At 41.8% G+C, this 20,162-nt stretch overlaps 1 protein-coding gene across 1 annotated transcript in view; it reads left to right on the plus strand.

Moving 5' to 3' along the window:
• VEPH1 (ventricular zone expressed PH domain containing 1) overlaps positions 1-19,816 on the plus strand; it is a 261,145-nt gene extending 241,329 nt beyond the window's left edge. The window contains exons 13-14 of the mRNA XM_075268752.1: positions 7,450-7,586; positions 19,546-19,816. Of these exons, the coding sequence (XP_075124853.1) occupies positions 7,450-7,586; positions 19,546-19,782 (374 nt within the window). The 3' untranslated portion in view covers positions 19,783-19,816. The remainder of the gene's footprint in view (positions 1-7,449; positions 7,587-19,545) is intronic.
• The last annotated feature ends 346 nt before the right edge of the window (positions 19,817-20,162 follow it).

Raw genomic sequence — 20,162 nt, forward strand, 5'->3', positions numbered from 1 at the left:
AGGAGATATAGGGCCTTGATCCAGGAATGTGGAAAGGGCATATTGGGGCAATAAAAAAAATTTAACATTATGTTTTTGGAAGGGATACTGATTGTGTTCATATGTTTTAATAAAGTCTTTTTTTTTTCAATTTTTTAAGAATAAAAGGATACATATAGATTTAGGTGCAGTGTCCTGGCAAATCTACTTCTACCCTGTCTAATGATAATTTATGTAAATTCCAGGATCATGAATGTAAGCTTTATATTTTATTAAAAGAATAATCAAGATCTTCTTTCATTTAAGGGATGGAAAAAAGTGCTGCAGGTATTATGACATCACAGACAGTAAAGACAGCTAAAGTCTTACAATTTCCAGTGCTATACAAATAATTACAGTCATCTGGAAACCTTAGAAATTGTGAAGAATGCGTGTTCGTAAACCTAGCTCGCCTGTATTAAATTTATTGTGAACGTGCATTTTTACATATGCTAAGTCACAACTGAATTGCTTGGCCATTAAGCTTAATGGAATTCCATGCATTTATCCCAGGCAATCTATGTGGTTTAAATAGAGAGATGCCAAAAGCCACTTATATATTATTTTCATTCTATGTAGTTAACATTTCCACTAAAACAGAGTTAGTCTTCTGTCTGAAAAACTATAAAATTACTCTTAAACTATTTTTATAAGCAAACTAAATTTCCATAATATAATTGGGTAGAAAATATTAATTTATACTACAGAAAAGAAACCAACTAGCAATATATTGTTAAAAAAAATACTTTTTAGCAGTCCCACATTCAGTAGGTAATCAGCCCCCACTTTCCATGCTATGTGGGAATTCAGTGGTGTCATGAAAATCTACTTCCAGATCCTGCATTAGACCAAGAGGAAATTAGATGAAATAACTTTCAACATTAACTCTTACAAACTCCTTTTAAAGAGGATAAAAATAAGAAAATCACACCCAAAACCAGTCCACACGTCTACACCACTTCCCATTTTTTAGGCCATCCAGAACTTATTCATAGTAGCACACAGGGCCGCCGATAGGCCAATACTACTGCTACTGGCGTCAGGGGCCCAGCCAAATTTAAAAATGGGGGGGGGGGGCCCAGGCCCCCTGGCGCCGGCAGCAGTCATTGTATGTCCTGTTTAGATCTGAGTTAAACACTTACGCGGCTGAAGCAAGGAGCTGACACAGGTCAGCTCCTCACTTCAGCCGCATATGTGTCAGATCCTCGCTTCGCCGCTGCGGCCTCTCTCGCTGACACATATGCGGCTGAAGCGAGGAGCTGACCTGTGTCAGCTCCTCGCTTCGCCGCTGCCGCCGGCTACCCAGCAGTGTAGGCGCGATGTGATGACGTCACATCGCGTCTCCAACTGTGCGCCAGTAAGAGAGAGAGGCGCGCAGAGAGCAGCGGGGGAACGAAGGAGAAGGTAAGTGTAATGTGAAACGTGAAACTGGGGGCAGATGAAGGAGAGGACGGCATGACACTGGGGGCAGAGATGGAGGGACATGAATCTGGGGGGGCAGAGATGGAGAGGACAGCATGACACTTGGGGCAGAGATGGAGGGACATGAATCTGGGGGCAGCGATGGAGGGGACCTAAATCTGGGGGCAGAGATGGAGGGGACCTAAATCTGGGGGCAGAGATGGAGGGGACATGAATTTGGGGGCAGAGATGGAGGGAACATGAATCTGGGGGCAGAGATGTGAGGGCATGAATCTGGGGGCAGAGATGTGGGGGCATGAATCTGGGGGCAGAGATGTGGAGACATGAATCTGGGGGCAGAGATGGAGGGACATGAATCTGGGGGCAGAGATGGGGAGGACATGAATCTGGGGGCAGAGATGGAGGGACATGAATCTGGGGGCAGAGATGGAGGGACATGAATCTGGGGCAGAGATGGAGAGGACATGAATCTGGGGGCAGAGATGGAGGGGACATGAATCTGGGGGAAGAGATGGAGGGACATGAATCTATGGGCAGAGATGGAGGGGACATGAATCTGGGGGCAAAGATGGAGGGGACATGAATCTGGGGGCAGAGATGTGGGGACATGAATCTGTGGGCAGAAATGGAGGGGACATGGATCTGGGGGCAGAGATGGAGGGGACATGAATCTGGGGGAAGAGATGGAGGGGACATGAATCTGGGGGCAGAGATGGAGGGGACATGAATCTGGGGGCAGAGAAGGAGGGGACATGAATCTGGGGGCAGAGATGGAGGGACATGAATCTGGGGGCAGAGATGTGGGGACATGAATCTGTGGGCAGAAATGGAGGGGACATGAATCTGGGGGCAGAGATGGGGGACATGAATCTGGGGGCAGAGATGGAGGGGACATGAATCTGGGGGCAGATGAAGGGTGTATATGAAGCTGGGGGAGAGACGGAGGGGGGACATATAATTTACGGGTGACTGTAGGAGGATTATACAGTGTGCGGGCACATGAAAAATTAATGAGTGGGCGGAGTCAACATAACAGTGGGTGGGGCTAAATTTCCCATTTTGTCCCTCTTTTGGTTCTTCAAAAGTTGGGAGGTATGGGTACAGGGGGCAATGGAAAGATGTTAGAGGGTAGACGGGGGGGGGGATTGTTGGGACATCGGGTGTGCGGCACTGCGGAGAGGGAACTGGGGCAATAATATATAATACTAGCTTTTACCCGCAACTTCGTCTGCGGAACCTTGACTGTGTGCGTGACGCACCTGGCTGGGAACGCAGGCTTGTTCCTTTTTGTTGTGTCCGCAGGGGGGCCTTCCTACCTGCAAGGGTCCATGGATTCTCTGTGCGAACCTTGCGGCCCTCTTAAAGTGTTTACCGCCTTTCCTTACTGGTGCCTGCTGGCCCCCTTTCTCCCTACCCGCTTCCCCTAGTGGTCACTCCTTGCAGCTGCCTCGTGCCCCTTTGCGACCTAGGAACGTGGCAACTTCCCCCCTTAACAGCATGGCGGGAAGCTGTGTAAGGAAGGCAAAGGATTAGAATGCTTCCCACTGTTGAGCAGCAGGGGGTGTGATAAGGAATGCAAAACATTCCTCAAAGCATTGCAATGCAGTTGCATTGTAATACATTGCATTACTCCTGCTACTGAACAATGGAAAGCTGTGTAAGGAATGCAAAGCATTGTAATCCTTTGCATTACTTTACACAGCTTCCCAGTGTTGAGCAGCAGGAGGTGTGATGAGGAATGCAAAACATTCCTCAAAGCATTGCAATGTAGTAGCTTTTTAATACATTGCATTACTACTCACACCTCCTGCCACTCAAGACTGGGAAGCTGTGTAAGGAATGCCAAGCATTGTAATCCTTTGCATTCCTTTATCCCAGCAGCGTCGGGGAGTGTGTCGGCCTGCAGAGGCAGTGAAGTGTGAGAAGGATACTGCGGAGCTGTGAGGGGAGAAGTGCGTAGCCGCTGACGGAATGGCGACTTACCAGTCTCCTTGCCCTGGAGGGCCTGTGGAAGGGCAGGTATGCAGTGTCCTGGGCCCGAACGGATGGTGGAGACTTAGGAAGTCCTGTGTTAGCCGTGGAGAGCTGGGGAGGTGCGGGAAAGCTCCCACCGGCGTTGAGCAGTGGTGTGTCGGCCTGCAGAAGATTTTGTGCGTGTGTCCACAAAATGGTGGCGTGCAGAAAGACGTTGTATAGAGGGGGAAGCTGCGCATGCGCGTGTAGTGGGCGGAGTCGGGGAGCGTAAGATGGCTGATCCACAGCCTTGAAGAGGTTTCACCCTGGACAGAGATGAAGGTGAGGGGTATTGGGTGAGGGTATATTGACATGTTGTATTGTGGGGTTAGGGGCTAGGCTTGAGAGGCCAATAGGGAGTGTGTGGCTTGTGTGAGTGGTCAAAAATGTGTGGGATTGTAGAGCTCATGCTGTGAGTTTGGGGTTTGGGGGTGTCCTGGGCAAAATGTGTATGTGTGAGTGGAACGAAAAGTAGCCTATCGTTCAATCCTGCCTAAAAACTATGTTTTGTGAAAATTTCACGCAAATCGGTTAAGGCATTTTTGCGTGATTGAGGAACAAACATCCAAACATCCAAACACACAAACATCCAAACACACATACTTTCACCTTTATAATATTATTAAGATATAAGTTTTTAGCTGGAGAATAATAATGATGTAGGCTATGCTACTAGCATAGCAGCCTGTTTGGGGGTGGGACTTTCACTTTAAAGGAGTGTTCATGTTGCGTTTTTGGCCTCCCTTGCCGGGATACATTGGTAACCAGTCACAATCAGCTCCCCACTTATCCCTGCACGGAGAACTGAAGGCCCCCCCTTTTTTTTAATGGCCAGTTCTTCGTGCAGGGATAAGTTGACAGCTGATTCTGACTGGTTACCAACGTATCCCGGCAAGGGAGGCCAAAAACGCAACGTGAAAAAGCCCTGAGGATTTATTAGGAGGGTTCTTATAAATGGTGTTGGCTCTCTATAGGCACTTTCACACGTAGCAGATTTTACCTGCAAATAGAATCTGATTAAACCTTGTAATGCTGCTAAATAAAGGGAAATGTAATACAGAATTGGTATGACGCAAAATAAGGTAGTTTTAAAATGGCGGGGGGGGGGGGGGGCAGACACTTAGGCTGTATGGGGCCCCAAAATTCCTGATGGCGGCCCTGGTAGCACACAATATATCCAGGCGCATACTGCTCACAAGCACCAAACAGGTTATGTTCTAGCACATCGGCATTTAAAGGATTGGCATAGCTAAGACTTTTCCTCTTTGAGGTTGTGGTTAATCTTGAGTAGCAAGGACAAACTTATTAATTAAGAATTAATAGGAAATAGAACAATGCCTAAGTGTTACAAAAATGATGGCATGTAATTTACACAAATATAAAAACCAAATAATTATAGAAATAAAACCAAAATGCCTATTAATAATTACTGGCATGAGACTAGCTGTGAAGAAAAAGTTTAAAGATGGACAGAACTATAATCCTGGTTGCATTCCCATGTATGAGCTTGTGTTTTTCATGATATGTCATTTTTAAGGCCCCATGCAAGACTTCTTGACCCTCTTCCTGGATATAATGTATGAGAAGAACATAGTTAATTCAATTCAAACAGGGAATACTTAAAATTTTGCGTTCCTTTGTGTTATTTTGCTGGTTTCTGGGAAACTTCTAGTGATCAGCAAGTTCCAAAGAATATTTTATGACCCTAGCCATACCAATCATGAGTATAAAATATTAATAAAATGAATATAAAATTTTATGGTTTACTAATACCGAAAATCCAGACGACTGGGACTGGAGAAGCAGCAGAGGTCCCTAATCACAAATTATTCATAACCCTATGGCTGGGTTGTTAAATTCATGGTGGGCTTGGCTATGAAGGGATGTCTAATAAGGAGTTCATTAACTCCTTAAATTGTAACAAAGACAAATGATACTGTAATAGGAATCTGTAGTAAAGTATTCCTTGGATACAGGAAATTCAGACCATAATTAAAAATACAATTCTTGATAAAGCATTGGTAAAAAAAAAAAAATATTTTCAAAGTTTTTTCATCTATTTTTCTTTTCTTCAAATTTGGTTATGCTATTAGTTTTGCTAACTGACGTCAACTCCAGGGAAAGTGTCAGAAATCCATCCACTTTGCATAGATTTCAACTTGACAGGCAAATTGCTTGAAAATTGTCACATGGATTTTCAAGTGGACGTGGCACTTGTGCTACTCCACGTGATCAAAAGCAAACTTTACCCATCCTCTTCCAGATGGCATTTTGTTTCTGTTGTAATCAGGCCATTAATTATAGGGTGTCTAAATAACTCATACGCTAAGTAGCGGTAGTCAGTGGTATACCATCATCACCCAGAACACTTATTTTCACCATCACAATCTGTAGTGGTTATGTATGATGTTACGTATTACAGTTTGGTGGAGTTTTGCAAGTGTAAGTAATGTAGGGACCTCAAGACATGGCCATTTTCTTATAATAACAGTGCCACCTGTGTTCACTGGTGCTGTGTAGTACAGCGGCTCGACGTTATTCACTTCAGTTCAGCTCACCTACAATACATGACACAACTCATGGATAGGGGCTGTTCTGTCTTGAAGAAAGCAGTCATGTTTTTGCAATCCTGTACAACCCCATTAAAACTTCAACCTTTAGCAAGATTTCAATATAAAAAAAAAAAAAAAAAAAAAGCATAATGCATATGTATTACCCCAAGCAGTTAAATAAAAAAAAATCCTTTAATTTTTTGGTATCCAGTAAGAATAGTAGTTATTTTGTAGGTACCAACATTATGAACTGGGGGCCATGGTACATTTCAGGATTGTCTATAGGAACAATACTGAAGCACCACACTGATCACTAACACATGGCACATGGGTTTGTGTGATGGGATGTGTGTTTTCATGTAACTTTAATCCACAATAGTTTGGCAGCTATGAATTGCATAGGACGCAGTTTACACAAGCCTGAAATAGTACTTAGTGATTGGCTGTTACAAGACCTGTAAGGGACCAAGGTAAAAATCCCTAAAATGCTAGTCACTTCTGCTATATTTAATAGAGTATTAAAAAAAAATATACTACAACTATGTATTGTTTATACTATACATGAACCTATAGAGATATGCGCTTAGATTTAGCCTTGGCTATCCATTACTGCTGACCACATGTAAAGAACGGGGAATGGCGCACGAGAGGTGTAAGATATTGATTATAAAGTTGTGCTTATTACTTCTAATGATAAATTGATCAACTTTTCTCTGGAACAGTGGGTGCTGTCAACCAGCCAGCCAGTATTAACTATGAAAAAATGTCCACTACATTTCTTAGTGATTTACAAATGAATACTAGTCTGGGAAGGATTTGCTTATTCGTCTTGGGATATTTTGGGAAAGTAGTTCAGAAACGTTTCCAAACACTACAGGATGGTGACATTTTCCCTGGTTTGGCTACAATAGATATGTTTGCTCAAGAAACCAAAGGATTGCTGGACGAGAAACTGTTTGACTAAATGAGAAGAAAAGATTGTTTGTGTCCAATAGTCTTAAAAGACTCCACAAATGTAATTCATACAAATGAGCAGATTTTCTTCATTATATTTCCACAACCAGACTTTCCGTAAACATATCCCTATCCATAGCAGAGACTGCTAGCCAAATACTGGGGAGAAAACAATTCCTGTAAATAAGACTTACAATGGGCATTGTTTGCCTCACTTACATCTCCTGAACGGACATGTCCTATCTAAGATATTTCCTTCTAAGCAGATGAGATTTATCAAGCGGTCTATAATGCGTCCAGGAGCTAAAGGATATTTGAAAATCATCCATATAGAGTTCAGATAAAGCATTTTCTCCAATGATTTGCTTACAGCAAATTCTAACAAAAGGTCATTGTTGTGCCTGGCCCGTTTCCAGGCTTTGATTTTTACAACCTCAGGAAAAATGCATTTAATTGTTGCTTTTTCCTTTTTTTTTTTTTTTCTTTGCAGTCGTGAATCAAGAAGGTCAACCTCTGATTGAAGGAAGACTTAAAGAGAAGCAGGTCCGGTGGAAGTTTATCAAAAGATGGAAAACTCGCTATTTCACCCTGGCAGGAAATCAGCTTCTCTTTCGCAAAGGAAAATGTGTAAGCATTCATGTACTGTACATTTCCCTTGATGTTTACATAGGTTCCCCTTAAGGTTTTAATTATTTCTCACCCCTGATAGTACTGCTCGTAGCTGCCAGCCAAAGACTCAGGATATGTTTGTTTTTTGATCAGTGGGGTCTGTATTTTTTCTCTGCAGAAACTGCGCACATGGCCTCAAGTCTAAATTGGTCTTTTGGGTGCTGATTTACCTTGAACAGTTCTGTACATTTTGTACAAATCAGATGAGTCGGAGATTAGAGCTGACTAAATGTTGGCTGTAAATAGAAACACACTTAAGGCAATGCGTCTGGAAGAAGTGCTTAGATTCTGTAGAAGAAAAGAACTGATCCATGAAGGATGACGTTGTTTTCATGTCACATAGTAATATATTTTTGTAAGTCACCTACAAAGTTTGTCTTTTAAGTTTCTATGATGTGATACCCACCCCCACCCCCCGCCTCATTATACTTACCGGTTCATTCTGTGGATATCCAGACCCCAGGACATCATCGCTGGAAGGCTGCCTCTTCATTGCATGTGCTGGCTGCCCATGTATGTGTAATACAGTGGGCAGCCGACACACGTCACAAAGAGGAAGTGCCAAAAGGCAATGACTTCCCAGGTTTGGAGCTGAAAGGAAGCAAAGGTAAATATAATGGGGTTGGTGGATGGGTCAAAGAGGGGGTGCCGGCCAGTACACATCACAAAGAGGAGGTGCCAGCTGTGCAGGGGCCATTGTGTAGCATATAATGTTGTGTGGCATCTACTATAGAGCATTATATTGTGCTGGAACCACTGTGGAGGATATTATACTATGCAGGGGCCACTATGGAGCATATTATATTGTGCTGGGGCTGCCGTGGAGCATATTATACTCTGCATGGGCCACTATGGAGCATTATACTGTGCTGGGACCACTGTAGAGCATATTATACTGTGCTAGGTCCACTGTGGATCACATTAGACTGTGCAAGGGCCACCGTAGAGCATTATACTGTGCACAAGCTTCTGTGGAGCATTATACAGTGCACGGGCAACTGTGGAGCATATTAAACTGTTCGGGGCCTCTGTGCAGCATATTATACTGTGCAGAATCCAATGTGGAGCATATTATACTGTACAGGGGCCACTATGGAGCATATTATATTGTGCAAGGGCTGCTGTGGAGCATATTATACTCTGCATGGGCCACTATGGAGCATTATACTGTGCTGGGACCACTGTGGAGCATATTATACTGTGCTAGGTCCACTGTGGATCACATTAGACAGACTTTGACAGACTTTGAAAGCGTGGACAGCACTAGACTAAGAGTCATGACATGGACATGGACAAACCAATTAGTTTCTAGCTGGGTTTAACCCAAAAATTCCAAATTGTTCAGATTTTAAATAAATCAAATAGTTTGCAATTCAGCTCAGATTAATTTACACTAGGTTCACACTGGTGTTTGGGTTTCTATCTTTTGGGTCCACTTGGTGACCTATAAAATGGAAACCCTGTCCACAAAGTGGTGACACGTGGAAACCCGCAGACCCCATAGACTATAGTCTAGTCTTTCCTGTAGGACTTTTCTCATTTCATTTCATTTTAAGTGGAATGGGGGATGGAGTCTTGTAGTGAGACTCAAATGCTAGTGTGAACCTAGTGTCAAATGGCCAATGCAACATGAACTGCCCAGTGAAAATACAGAAGATACAGTGCCTACAAGTAGTATTCAACCCCCTGCAGATTTAGCAGGTTTGATAAGATGCAAATAAGTTAGAGACTTCAAACAAGAGCAGGATTTATTAACAGATGCATAAATCTTACAAACCAAAAAGTTATGTTGCTCAGTTAAATTTTAATAAATTATAAACATAAAAGTGTGGGTCAATTATTATTCAACCCCTAGGTTTAATATTTTGTGGAACAACCCTTGTTTGCAATTACAGCTAATAATCGTCTTTTATAAGACCTGATCAGGCCGGCACAGGTCTCTGGAGTTATCTTGGCCCACTCCTCCATGCAGATCTTCTCCAAGTTATCTAGGTTCTTTGGGTGTCTCATGTGGACTTTAATCTTGAGCTCCTTCCACAAGTTTTCAATTGGGTTAAGGTCAGGAGACTGACTAGGCCACTGCAACACCTTGATTTTTTCCCTCTTGAACCAGGCCTTGGTTTTCTTGGCTGTGTGCTTTGGGTCGTTGTCTTGTTGGAAGATGAAATGACGACCCATCTTAAGATCCTTGATGGAGGAGCGGAGGTTCTTGGCCAAAATCTCCAGGTAGGCCGTGCTATCCATCTTCCCATGGATGCGGACCAGATGGCCAGGCCCCTTGGCTGAGAAGCAGCCCCACAGCATGATGCTGCCACCACCATGCTTGACTGTAGGGATGGTATTCTTGGGGTCGTATGCAGTGCCATCCAGTCTCCAAACGTCACGTGTGTGGTTGGCACCAAAGATCTACATCTTGGTCTCATCAGACCGGAGAACCTTGAAATCAGTCTGTCTCAGAGTCCTCCAAGTGATCATGAGCAAACTGTAGACGAGCCTTGACATGACGCTTTGAAAGTAACGGTACCTTACGGGCTCATCTGGAACGGAGACCATTGCGGTGGAGTACGTTACTTATGGTATTGACTGAAATCAATGTTCCCACTGCCATGAGATCTTCCCAGAGCTCCTTCTTTGTTGTCCTTGGGTTAGCCTTGACTCTTCGGACAAGCCTGGCCTCGGCACGGGAGGAAACTTTCAAAGGCTGTCCAGGCCGTGGAAGGCTAACAGTAGTTCCATAAGCCTTCCACTTCCGGATGATGCTCCCAACAGTGGAGACAGGTAGGCCCAACTCCTTGGAAAGGGTTTTGTACCCCTTGCCAGCCTTGTGACCCTCCACGATCTTGTCTGTGATGGCCTTGGAATGCTCCTTTGTCTTTCCCATGTTGACCATGTATGAGTGCTGTTCACAAGTTTGGGGAGGGTCTTAAATAGTCAGAAAAGGCTGGAAAAAGAGAGAATTAATCCAAACATGTGAAGCTCATTGTTCTTTGTGCCTGAACTACTTCTTAATACTTTAGGGGAACCAAACAGAATTCTGGTGGTTTGAGGGGTTGAATAATAAATGACCCTCTGAAAAAACTTTTTACCATTTAAAAAAAAAATAAACAAAGAAATAACATTCTTTTTTGCTGCAGTGCATTTCACACTTCCAGGCTGATCTACAGTCCAAATGTCACAATGCCAAGTTAATTCCGAATGTGTAAACCTGCTAAATCTGCAGGGGGTTGAATACTACTTGTAGGCACTGTACATGTGTATGTGATACGGTGGCATTACCTAACAGCCTCTCAGGTAATAATCAGTGGTAGGTGGACACGTTACAGTGCTGGTGTCACAAACAGTATATACGATGCTGTAGATGGGAAGTCGAGGCATTTTAGTGATAGCCTAGCGATGGATGTGTTATTCATCACTGCATGATCACTGCATGATCAATTATTCCATTTTTTTCTGTAATGCTGTAGCAAAACTTGAAAATAAAACTAGAAAATGATAGGAGTAGGCAAAGTAGAACAAAGGTTGGTCACATTTTAATCAATTACAGACAAGAAGTGAGATAAATCATAGGAGGTAGGTAGGATATCTGCACTGTGCTGTGAACTTGTTTGTACTTGGGCAGACACAAAGGTGGTATCTCTTGGGGTTTAAAGTGCATTACAATTTACCCTAGGCAGGATACGTTCAAATAGACAACAGATATATCAGTCACTTTAAGCTGTTCTAAGTTCAGAGCTGTGAGGGCTAGAGCTATGATCTTGGTCTGGCTTGGGTGGCTTGATGATGTGCATCATGGGAGCATGGTAAGGTTAGTACAAGATGTATTGTTTTCTGGTAAGGAAAAGGGATTACCTGCTAAGGGCTAATATTTATAGTGGGAAAACTATTAAATATAAAGGGGCTAGTATTTATAATGGAAGAACTATTATACATAAGGGATACTATTATAAGAGAGAAATTATTATATATATATGGGAACTATAAATATAAGAGGGCTATTATAAGGTGGAACAATTATATATAAGAGGGCTGTTATAAGGGTGAGATATATATAAGGGGCTATTATTTATAATGGAGGAACTGTTTTATATAAGGAATTATTATATATAAGGAGCACTATTATAAGGTGGGACCCTTATATATAAGGGGGGTACTATTGGACAGGAACTATTATATATAACAGTCTCCCCCTTATAACAGAGATAGATAACCAACCAAAAATAAGCAACCTAAAGTATATGCGTAAATGCATGGGTTCCTGACGTAGGCTGCATAGCCGAAACGCGCGTCAGGTACTGGGGAGTGAGTGCCTGTCCCGACTTGTATACCTCCTATTGGCAACATGGGTAAGCCACAGTGCTATTAAACCTGTATATAGTGGTATAGGATACATGTGAACCTATGTTGTTATAGTCACCAATGTGTGTGTATCAATGCCATCACTTTAATGGATAGGAGACATATTGGATCACATGGTAACTTTAAACTTCTAGCATTTACTTTGAGCTGTTGTGGTAATGTGTATAACATAGTGGCCACTTATGATATATACCTCAGCAGCTATTGATACTATTGCTATGTGTTTATAATGTCCACACACGGTGTATAAGGGACTCCAATGCTGAGGTCCTTTTCTGGCATTAGCTTAATCCATGTGTATTCCATTGTATGTAAATACTTAAAGGGACGACATACCATCTGTGCACTTCACTTTTACCCAGTCAGTTTGTATTTGTAGATTACCCTTCTAATGTCCATCTTTTATATATGTGTTTTTGGGCTGAAAAAGTCTGCCTCGGCTTATATTCGGGTCATTACGGTAATACCATAGTTACAGACCCGGCATACAGACACGGAGGCGGGATCCGAGCCGCATCATCGCCCCACGCTCCTGGAAGAAGTACCGGGGCCTTCTAGCAGAAGTACCGTAAGTACTTCTGCAGTTTGAAATAACAGCATCGCCATGGCGATGCTGCGGGCCCGGCACCCGCCCCGGTGTATGGATGCCGGGCTGTATCTACGGTAGCTGCGTAGTCTGTAGCTAGAATGGTGCCGCTCTGCTCCAGACCGGTCGCCATTAGAATCGGCACCTCCACTGTAACTCTTACAGTGGTAATGGCGGAGTTACAGTGGAGATGCCCTTAACTGCGGGGAAGCGGCAGGCGGGGAAGCGGCAGGCGGGGAAGCGGCAGGCGGGGAAGCGGCAGGCTGAAATGCGGCCCTGAAGTGCTGGGGGAGATCCCCGGCCGCCGGAGCTGAAGGGAGAATCCCCGGCAGGAGCGTGTACCTCTACGAAGAAATCCGCCGCCAGAGCTGAAAGAGATCCCTGGCAGGAGCGCATACCTGAAGACCTCGGCTGTTGGATTTGAAGGGGAACTAAGGCTGGCAGAAGCGCTGAGGGGAAATCCAGGCAGCCGATTCTGCCGGGGATTCCCCTCAGCGCTTTTGCAGGTGGCCGGCCACAGTTCCCCTTCAGGTCTGCGCTCCTGCCTGCGGTCAGAGATCTCCCTCAGCGTCTCTGTAAAGGCTCCCCGGCTGCAGTGATTTTCTTTTGCAGGCTGTTCTATGCAGCCTGCAAAAGAAATGACGATTTTTGCAATGTATTGCAATGTATTAGCATTGTAATGCATTGCATTAGTGATCAGACCCCTGGGGTTCAAGACCCCTAGAGGGTCTAATAAATGAAAAAAAAAAAAAAATAAGTAACAAAAAATAAAAAATAAAGTATAAAAAATTCAAATCACCCCCCCCCTTTCCCTAGAACACATATAAAACTAATACTGTGAAACATATACACATTAGGTAGCCCTGTGTCCGAAAAAGCCCGCTCTACCAATCTGTAAAAATATTTTTCCTGTACGGTAAACGCCGTAGCTAGAAAAAAAAGTTGTCTAACTGCCCCTTCCCCAAGACTGATTTTTTTTTTTTCCCCCACTTGGAATTCAGTCTGACTATAGCCAGGCTAAATATAGGGTATCTGTAGTGCTCCTGTTCCATTGGGAAGGGGTTAATAGGAGCACTGCACATCCCCTATAGTCAGCCAGGCTGAAAAGCAAGTGGGGGAAAAAAACCCTGTCCTCAAGTTCAGGGAAGGGGCAGACAGACAACCAAAACACCCCTTCCCCAGCACCCAGTAACTACTGCACCCAAAAACTCCCACCATTTTAATTTTTGAAATTTTCCAGTAGCTGCTGCATTTCCCCCCTAGGCTTATACTCGAGTCAATAAGTTTTCCCAGTTTTTTGTGGTAAAATTAGGGGGATCGGCTTATACTCGGGTTGGCTTATACTCGAGTATATACGGTAATAAATACAATTTTGACAAGTTTATTGACCTAGACTGGATGTGTAGTATATTCCTTTTATACTAGTGTCATACTCACGATTGCTTTTCTTGTGGACCCTTATAACAGCCAGCCTTATATAGAATAGTTCCTGTCCGATAGTACCCCCTTATATATAACGGTCCCACCTTATAATAGTGCTCCTTATATATAATCATTCCTCCTAGAAAATATCATTGGTCTCAACAAGGTTCTAGACTATGGATCATGAAAGTAGGCACAAGCGGGACGTACTAGTCCTCAATAGCCTGTTATGTAAAATATGGACAGAAATATGTTCCTTTCAGTCACAAGAACCCGAGTGCAAATTCTACCTCTACATCCTCTTTACCTACACCCCTGTTCACACCATACCTTTGTATGTACAAGGTATGTAATAATATCATTGATTTTAAGTACGGCAAGTTTCAAGAAGCCCCAAACCAAAAATAATAACCTAAAGAAAATGCAATACATGAACGCTAAGCTTTTGAACAATACCATGCTATGACTTTCTATGTTGAGCTCCAGAAATGCAATTACTTTCTTTTATGAAGACTGATTAAGTTACAGTTCACGAGAGCATGTCCTAAACGCCACAACTGTAGGGTACCGATTATTAAAATATATTAAATAGTTATTAATTGAATTGTCTAAACATATGCAGCTGTCTATTCATTTATACTGGAGAGGGAATAGAATCGTGAACCCTAAGCTTGTTGTTAGGGGATATACAAGATGTGAAGCAGATGTGCTGAAATGTGCAAAGCAATATTTGTATTTGCTTCATTAATTTAAATAGCACTTCACATCAATGTTAGCTACATGAATACATTCATCATATCGGTGAACGTACATCTGGAATCTCCATTACTAGGCTACTAAAGTCATTGTTAATGGGCTTCTTATAGTGGTAAAGAAATTGCTGAATAATGATATCCAGATCTACTTGTGGACTATATATATCTTCATTTTTCATGGTTTTTAACACCTTACTATCCAGGTAAGTACTAGTAAGCTACTACACATAGAAAATTGGATGTGATCATGACTTATCATTCAACTTTTCATGATGAAACATATAAACATCATCAGGATTGAACTACGATTGCTGACTTAGGGTATGTAAGATACCTACTTTACATAATCTAGAAGATGTTCTCAAAACCTGTTAAGAACAGAATGTTATCTTACATAATCATAATTCCATTTGCTCTGCAAAGTCATATCCATTCAGACTGTAGTATGGCAGCAGGTCTCACATCATAGGTGTGCCCAAAATGACTATAATCCTTAGGACGATCTGATACATGGAATCAGATAGTTTCAGCTATAGCCTAATATTTGCCAGCCATCTTACCCTTTTGATGTCCTTGCTTTATGGATGCACACGGTCCTACTGCTTATATAGACCCATGTTCACATTTTCTCACAGTCCATTATCTCTCAGACAGCAGAGGTTCTCCGTTATACATATTTGATCAAACGATAAGAAGCCCATCTGACAAGATGACCTCATTCAGATAGGACTCTACACTAAACAAAAATACCTCTCTTGGATCCAGAGCTGGTCTACAAATACTCTGAGAAACTGAAAGGCATACTCTACTTCAGTTAAGTTCATATATATATATATATATATATATATATATATATATATATATATACACACACACACACGCACACACACACACACACACACACACACTTCAATATTCTCTGACTATGCATGTGCCTATGAGCCTTCAAGGTACTGGACCAGTTAGGTGGGAAGGACTATGGGTAAAGCACATACAAATCCAGTCTTTCTCAAGAATTCTTCAATATCTTATTGTGTAAAGAGTACTACGTGTTTCGTGCTGGGCTCTTTCTCAAGGGCAATTTAAAACTGGCTGGTAGCCTATCCAATAAGTTGCTGACTGGCTACCACTGCAGTGTACCCCCTATAGTTACACCCCTGCTTGTATAGTTGACAACATGAGGGCTAAATAGTAGAAACCCCTAAAAGGCTGCATGATATAATATACGTAATGAGATTAGAGCTGAAACCCCTTGTAGCAGGCCACAGCAAAAAAAGCACAGTCGGAAAAACCGTGGCGGGAACATATTATGGTTTTTCCCACAGTGCTTTTCACAGAAAGTCCGCAGAGCTTTCCTCTGTGGACTTTCTGCTTCAATTATACCTATAGAGAAATAGTCGGCATTTCTGTAGCTACAGTATAATCGACATGCTGCAATTTCCAAATCCGCGACGGTTGTATCCTGCATTTATTTTTCCGCAATGTGTGGATGAGATTTACACGGACTGTAAACACCGCAGTTTTTTCCACGGCATTTCCACTGCAGCCAAACCAAACTGGACTTGTTGAAGGTGGTGAAAGTTTCTCTTTAAAGGCGATGTAACCCAATTGTGCTATTGTCACAATGCTTCTAATTCGAAAAGTAATGAAGTTTTGCAAATATTCTTGATTAAAAACATTCCTGCCTTTTTGTGTCTATAGTTCCTATGGAAACTGTAGCACATTGGAGCATTTTTTTATATCAATAATGAAAAGACATCAGTGTTTCATGGATGTAGCTTCCTTACAGTGTTATTGAATATGGCAGTAAAGCAATTAGCTGTGAATGAACATAAAAACATCTCTCAGCAACACCGAGGAAACATTTCCAGAAAGTAGACACCAGCAGGGAGAACATACATATATAGTGAAAAAAACAAGTCCTGTTCTTGGAAAACAGAAAACCATGAAAGTTGGGCAATGCTCTGCCTTTCAGTTTAGGTACAGAAAATAAATCTCAGCATCAAACTCCTAAGGGTAACATATACTAAGCTGTAATATGAGCAGCACTATGTAATATTCCTCTTTGCACCAGCTAGTATCAAAATGTCACTACTAGCACGGCTTGATACTTGCCCCCTTCAGCGAGAAACAGGATTATCCTAGGTAAAGTGATCCTAGAGCCAAATAGTAGAAATTATGTTCCAATGACTGATATAAAGGACTGGCTAGCATATCTTAAACACACTTTACGTCTTTTGTTCTGACAGTCCCGAGTAGTTCCTTGACAGGATTGTTTTCATTTTTCATTATAGTTCTGCTGAGATTTTTCCAAACCATCCCACTAAAGGCCAGAATATGACTTGGCGCAAACAGTGTTGAAACTGGAGCAAATAGTGTTCTGTATTATGGGCTCCATACGAAGTATCGTTCTCATTAAATCCATTGTGTTATGTGTAATAAACAACTTACTGCCCAAGAAGCGTAACCTTCTAGCAGACCAAGATTCAGGAATTTCTAAAATGTTGTGTCATGCTGGCGATGCTACCAAGAGATGTTTTTATGGTCATTCACAGCAAATTGCTTTACTGCCATATTCAAAGACATTGCAAGCCAACTCCTTCCATGGAACTAATGTTTTTTCATTATCTTTATAAAAAATGTTCCCATGTTCTACATTTCTGATGATTTACAATTTCATGATGTGTTTGAGATGAGATTTCCAAAGGAAAAAAAATGCAGAGGAAAAAATCCTTGTCTTCTGGGAATTATCCAGTGGCCCCTATTCTGCCCACTAAGGGAAGCTTCTGCCCACAATGATTTTTTATGATCCAGTAGATGTTTGTGAAGCAGAATTAATAGCAGCTGTTCTCCCAGCAACTATCTTTTATGGAATTACTTAGTGAGAGAGCCATAGATGGTAACATAAGCTGTAGTCTGTAGTGCTTATTGAAGTGTTTGCTTGTTTGCGTGCGGGGAACAGCTAGCCTCATGGGGTGAGAAAGCTGTAGCCATCTAGACTGCTTGTTTTCACAGAGAATTGGAATGCATACAGTATGTGATGTCTATCACATTGACATGCATGATCATCCACCACTTACATGTTGCCCTGAATTCTTTGGTGTTTATTCCAGTGAAGTGATTGTGTGCTTTATGCTATCTTCAGTATTGCTTCTACATTATTCTCATTATTGCTACATTCAGTATTGCTTCTACTGTGTAACAAGACCACTAATATTCTGTAATAAAAACTATATTCAGGTGAGGATGGAGGCTTCAAAAGGTCATTCTACAATGCATGCAACATTTCAACCCCATCCGTGGTCTTATTCTATTTTGAAAATGACCCCAATGGGTTAAATCATGACTTCTGCTGTAATGTTTTCCATTGTAATACGTGATAATTCTCTGCTGAATCCAGACTTGTTACTGCATTGCATCCCTATTCAATGGATAACTATAAGATCTCTGTGCGGCAGTGGAGCTGAGCTGCAATGGGTTCTTTCAATTTTTACTTTAGTATTGAAGTCAATGATTATAGATACAATCAAAAAGTCTGATCTTTTTATCTATCCATCCATCTAGCATTGTTAATGTCTGTTGTCCTAAATCTCTGACAGGTTAGAACAAACCTTAAGATAGTAATGTATAAGTACCTTAGGAACAATGATATTGAGCTGTGCTCATACTGTATGTAGAAGATAAAGACATGGTACTGTGCAGTGCTCATATATACAGAATAAGAGAAGTGGAACTCTTCGGTGTCCATATACACAAGAAAAGAGAACAACGTACTTTGTTTATATGCTCAGGATACAGGTGGTGTTACTGTGCCTATGTTTGCAGGTTTCTAGAAGTGGTACTGTGCTTTGGCTATATTTGCAGGAAAAGAGTGGTGGTAGTGTGTCCATATATGCAGGATAAGAGACCAGACAATGTGAAAGGCCGTTAATTCCCTATATATGCAGGGTAACAGAAGTGGCACTATGCAGAGCTGTTTATGAATGATAAAAGACGTATACATTCAGAGATAGGTAGACATACAGACAGATAGATAGACAGGCACATGCAGAAAGATAGGCAGACACACACACAGATATATACAGAATCCTATATTTACATATATTCTCTATCCTCTCTCGAATGCAGACCTGCAAAGGCTTGAAGACCTATGGAGGATCTTTGAACCTTATTCTAGAAATGATGATATACATATATAGGAGTGCTAAAAAGGGCTAAGTTAAACTTGATGGGTGATTTTGAGAAGCCATGGGCCTAGGAGTCTTGGCCACCAGGCAGCCACCAAGCTGACCTTATTGTAATCCACCATTGCAGTGGATATTTGCATCTATGTTTAGATCATTGGTCCTCAATTATTCTCAACTGTTTGTGTGTCTCCCATGGATTTTAGTGAAGAGAGCCACACACACACTTGGTCACCTCTACATTCATTCTAACCCTGCATGTGGCAGCCTCCTTACCAGCCAGGCTGGAGGTTAGGGAGCCATATTGTCAACACAGGTGCAGATAACAGAGAAAGGACCTGCATCTGTCAATCATTTTATGAAGAAATGTCTATAGAAACGATGTCATCAACTGCTTCAAAGTAATACAGGTATCTGCAAAATTCCTTTTCATGCATTAGAAGAATTGTACTTATTTAAAGGGGACATCAAAGCCTATTACATGATGGAAATCATCCAGCTAGATTGGTTAATATGTATACAAGTTGCGAGCAGTGGGATCTTCCTCTGTAAACTTGAACCTATACAAGGTATTTATATATTGTTGGTGACATGCAATTTTTGTCTATTTTCAGAAAGATGATCCTGACGATTGTCCTATTGAACTAAGTAAAGTTCAGAGCGTCAAAGCTGTAGCTAAGAAGCGTCGGGACCGGAGTCTTCCTCGGGCCTTTGAGATTTTCACAGATAACAAAACGTATGTCTTCAAGGCGAAAGATGAGAAGAATGCAGAAGAGTGGCTGCAATGCATCAATGTAGCTGTAGCACAAGCAAAAGAGCGAGAAAGTAGAGAAGCTACCACTTACTTATGATCTTATACTCAGTAATAGAATGAGTGCTACATGTCTGACCAAAATCTGAAAAAATACTTTTTAACAGATTTATGATACAATGTTGTAGGCTACAGATAATATAACATCAGTCATTTTGGCGCTAAAGTATCTACTGTCCCCTTAACCGATTTCACTAAAGATAAATGCACCAATATAGAGTATAGAGTATGTAATAATAATCTGATATATTATATAGTACTGTACAAATATTTTATGCAAGTGGGGAAAATTGATGCAAAGTAAGAATGCTCTAAAAAATAGAATCGTGTTATTTGATTTCAATTAATAAATGACATCAATATTTGGTGCAAAATACCTTTGGAAGTGATGATATGGCCCCCACACATCTCTGATCTCAT

The sequence above is a fragment of the Leptodactylus fuscus genome, chromosome 3 (genome assembly GCF_031893055.1).
Source record: "Leptodactylus fuscus isolate aLepFus1 chromosome 3, aLepFus1.hap2, whole genome shotgun sequence".
In the NCBI taxonomy this organism is placed as follows: domain Eukaryota; kingdom Metazoa; phylum Chordata; class Amphibia; order Anura; family Leptodactylidae; genus Leptodactylus; species Leptodactylus fuscus.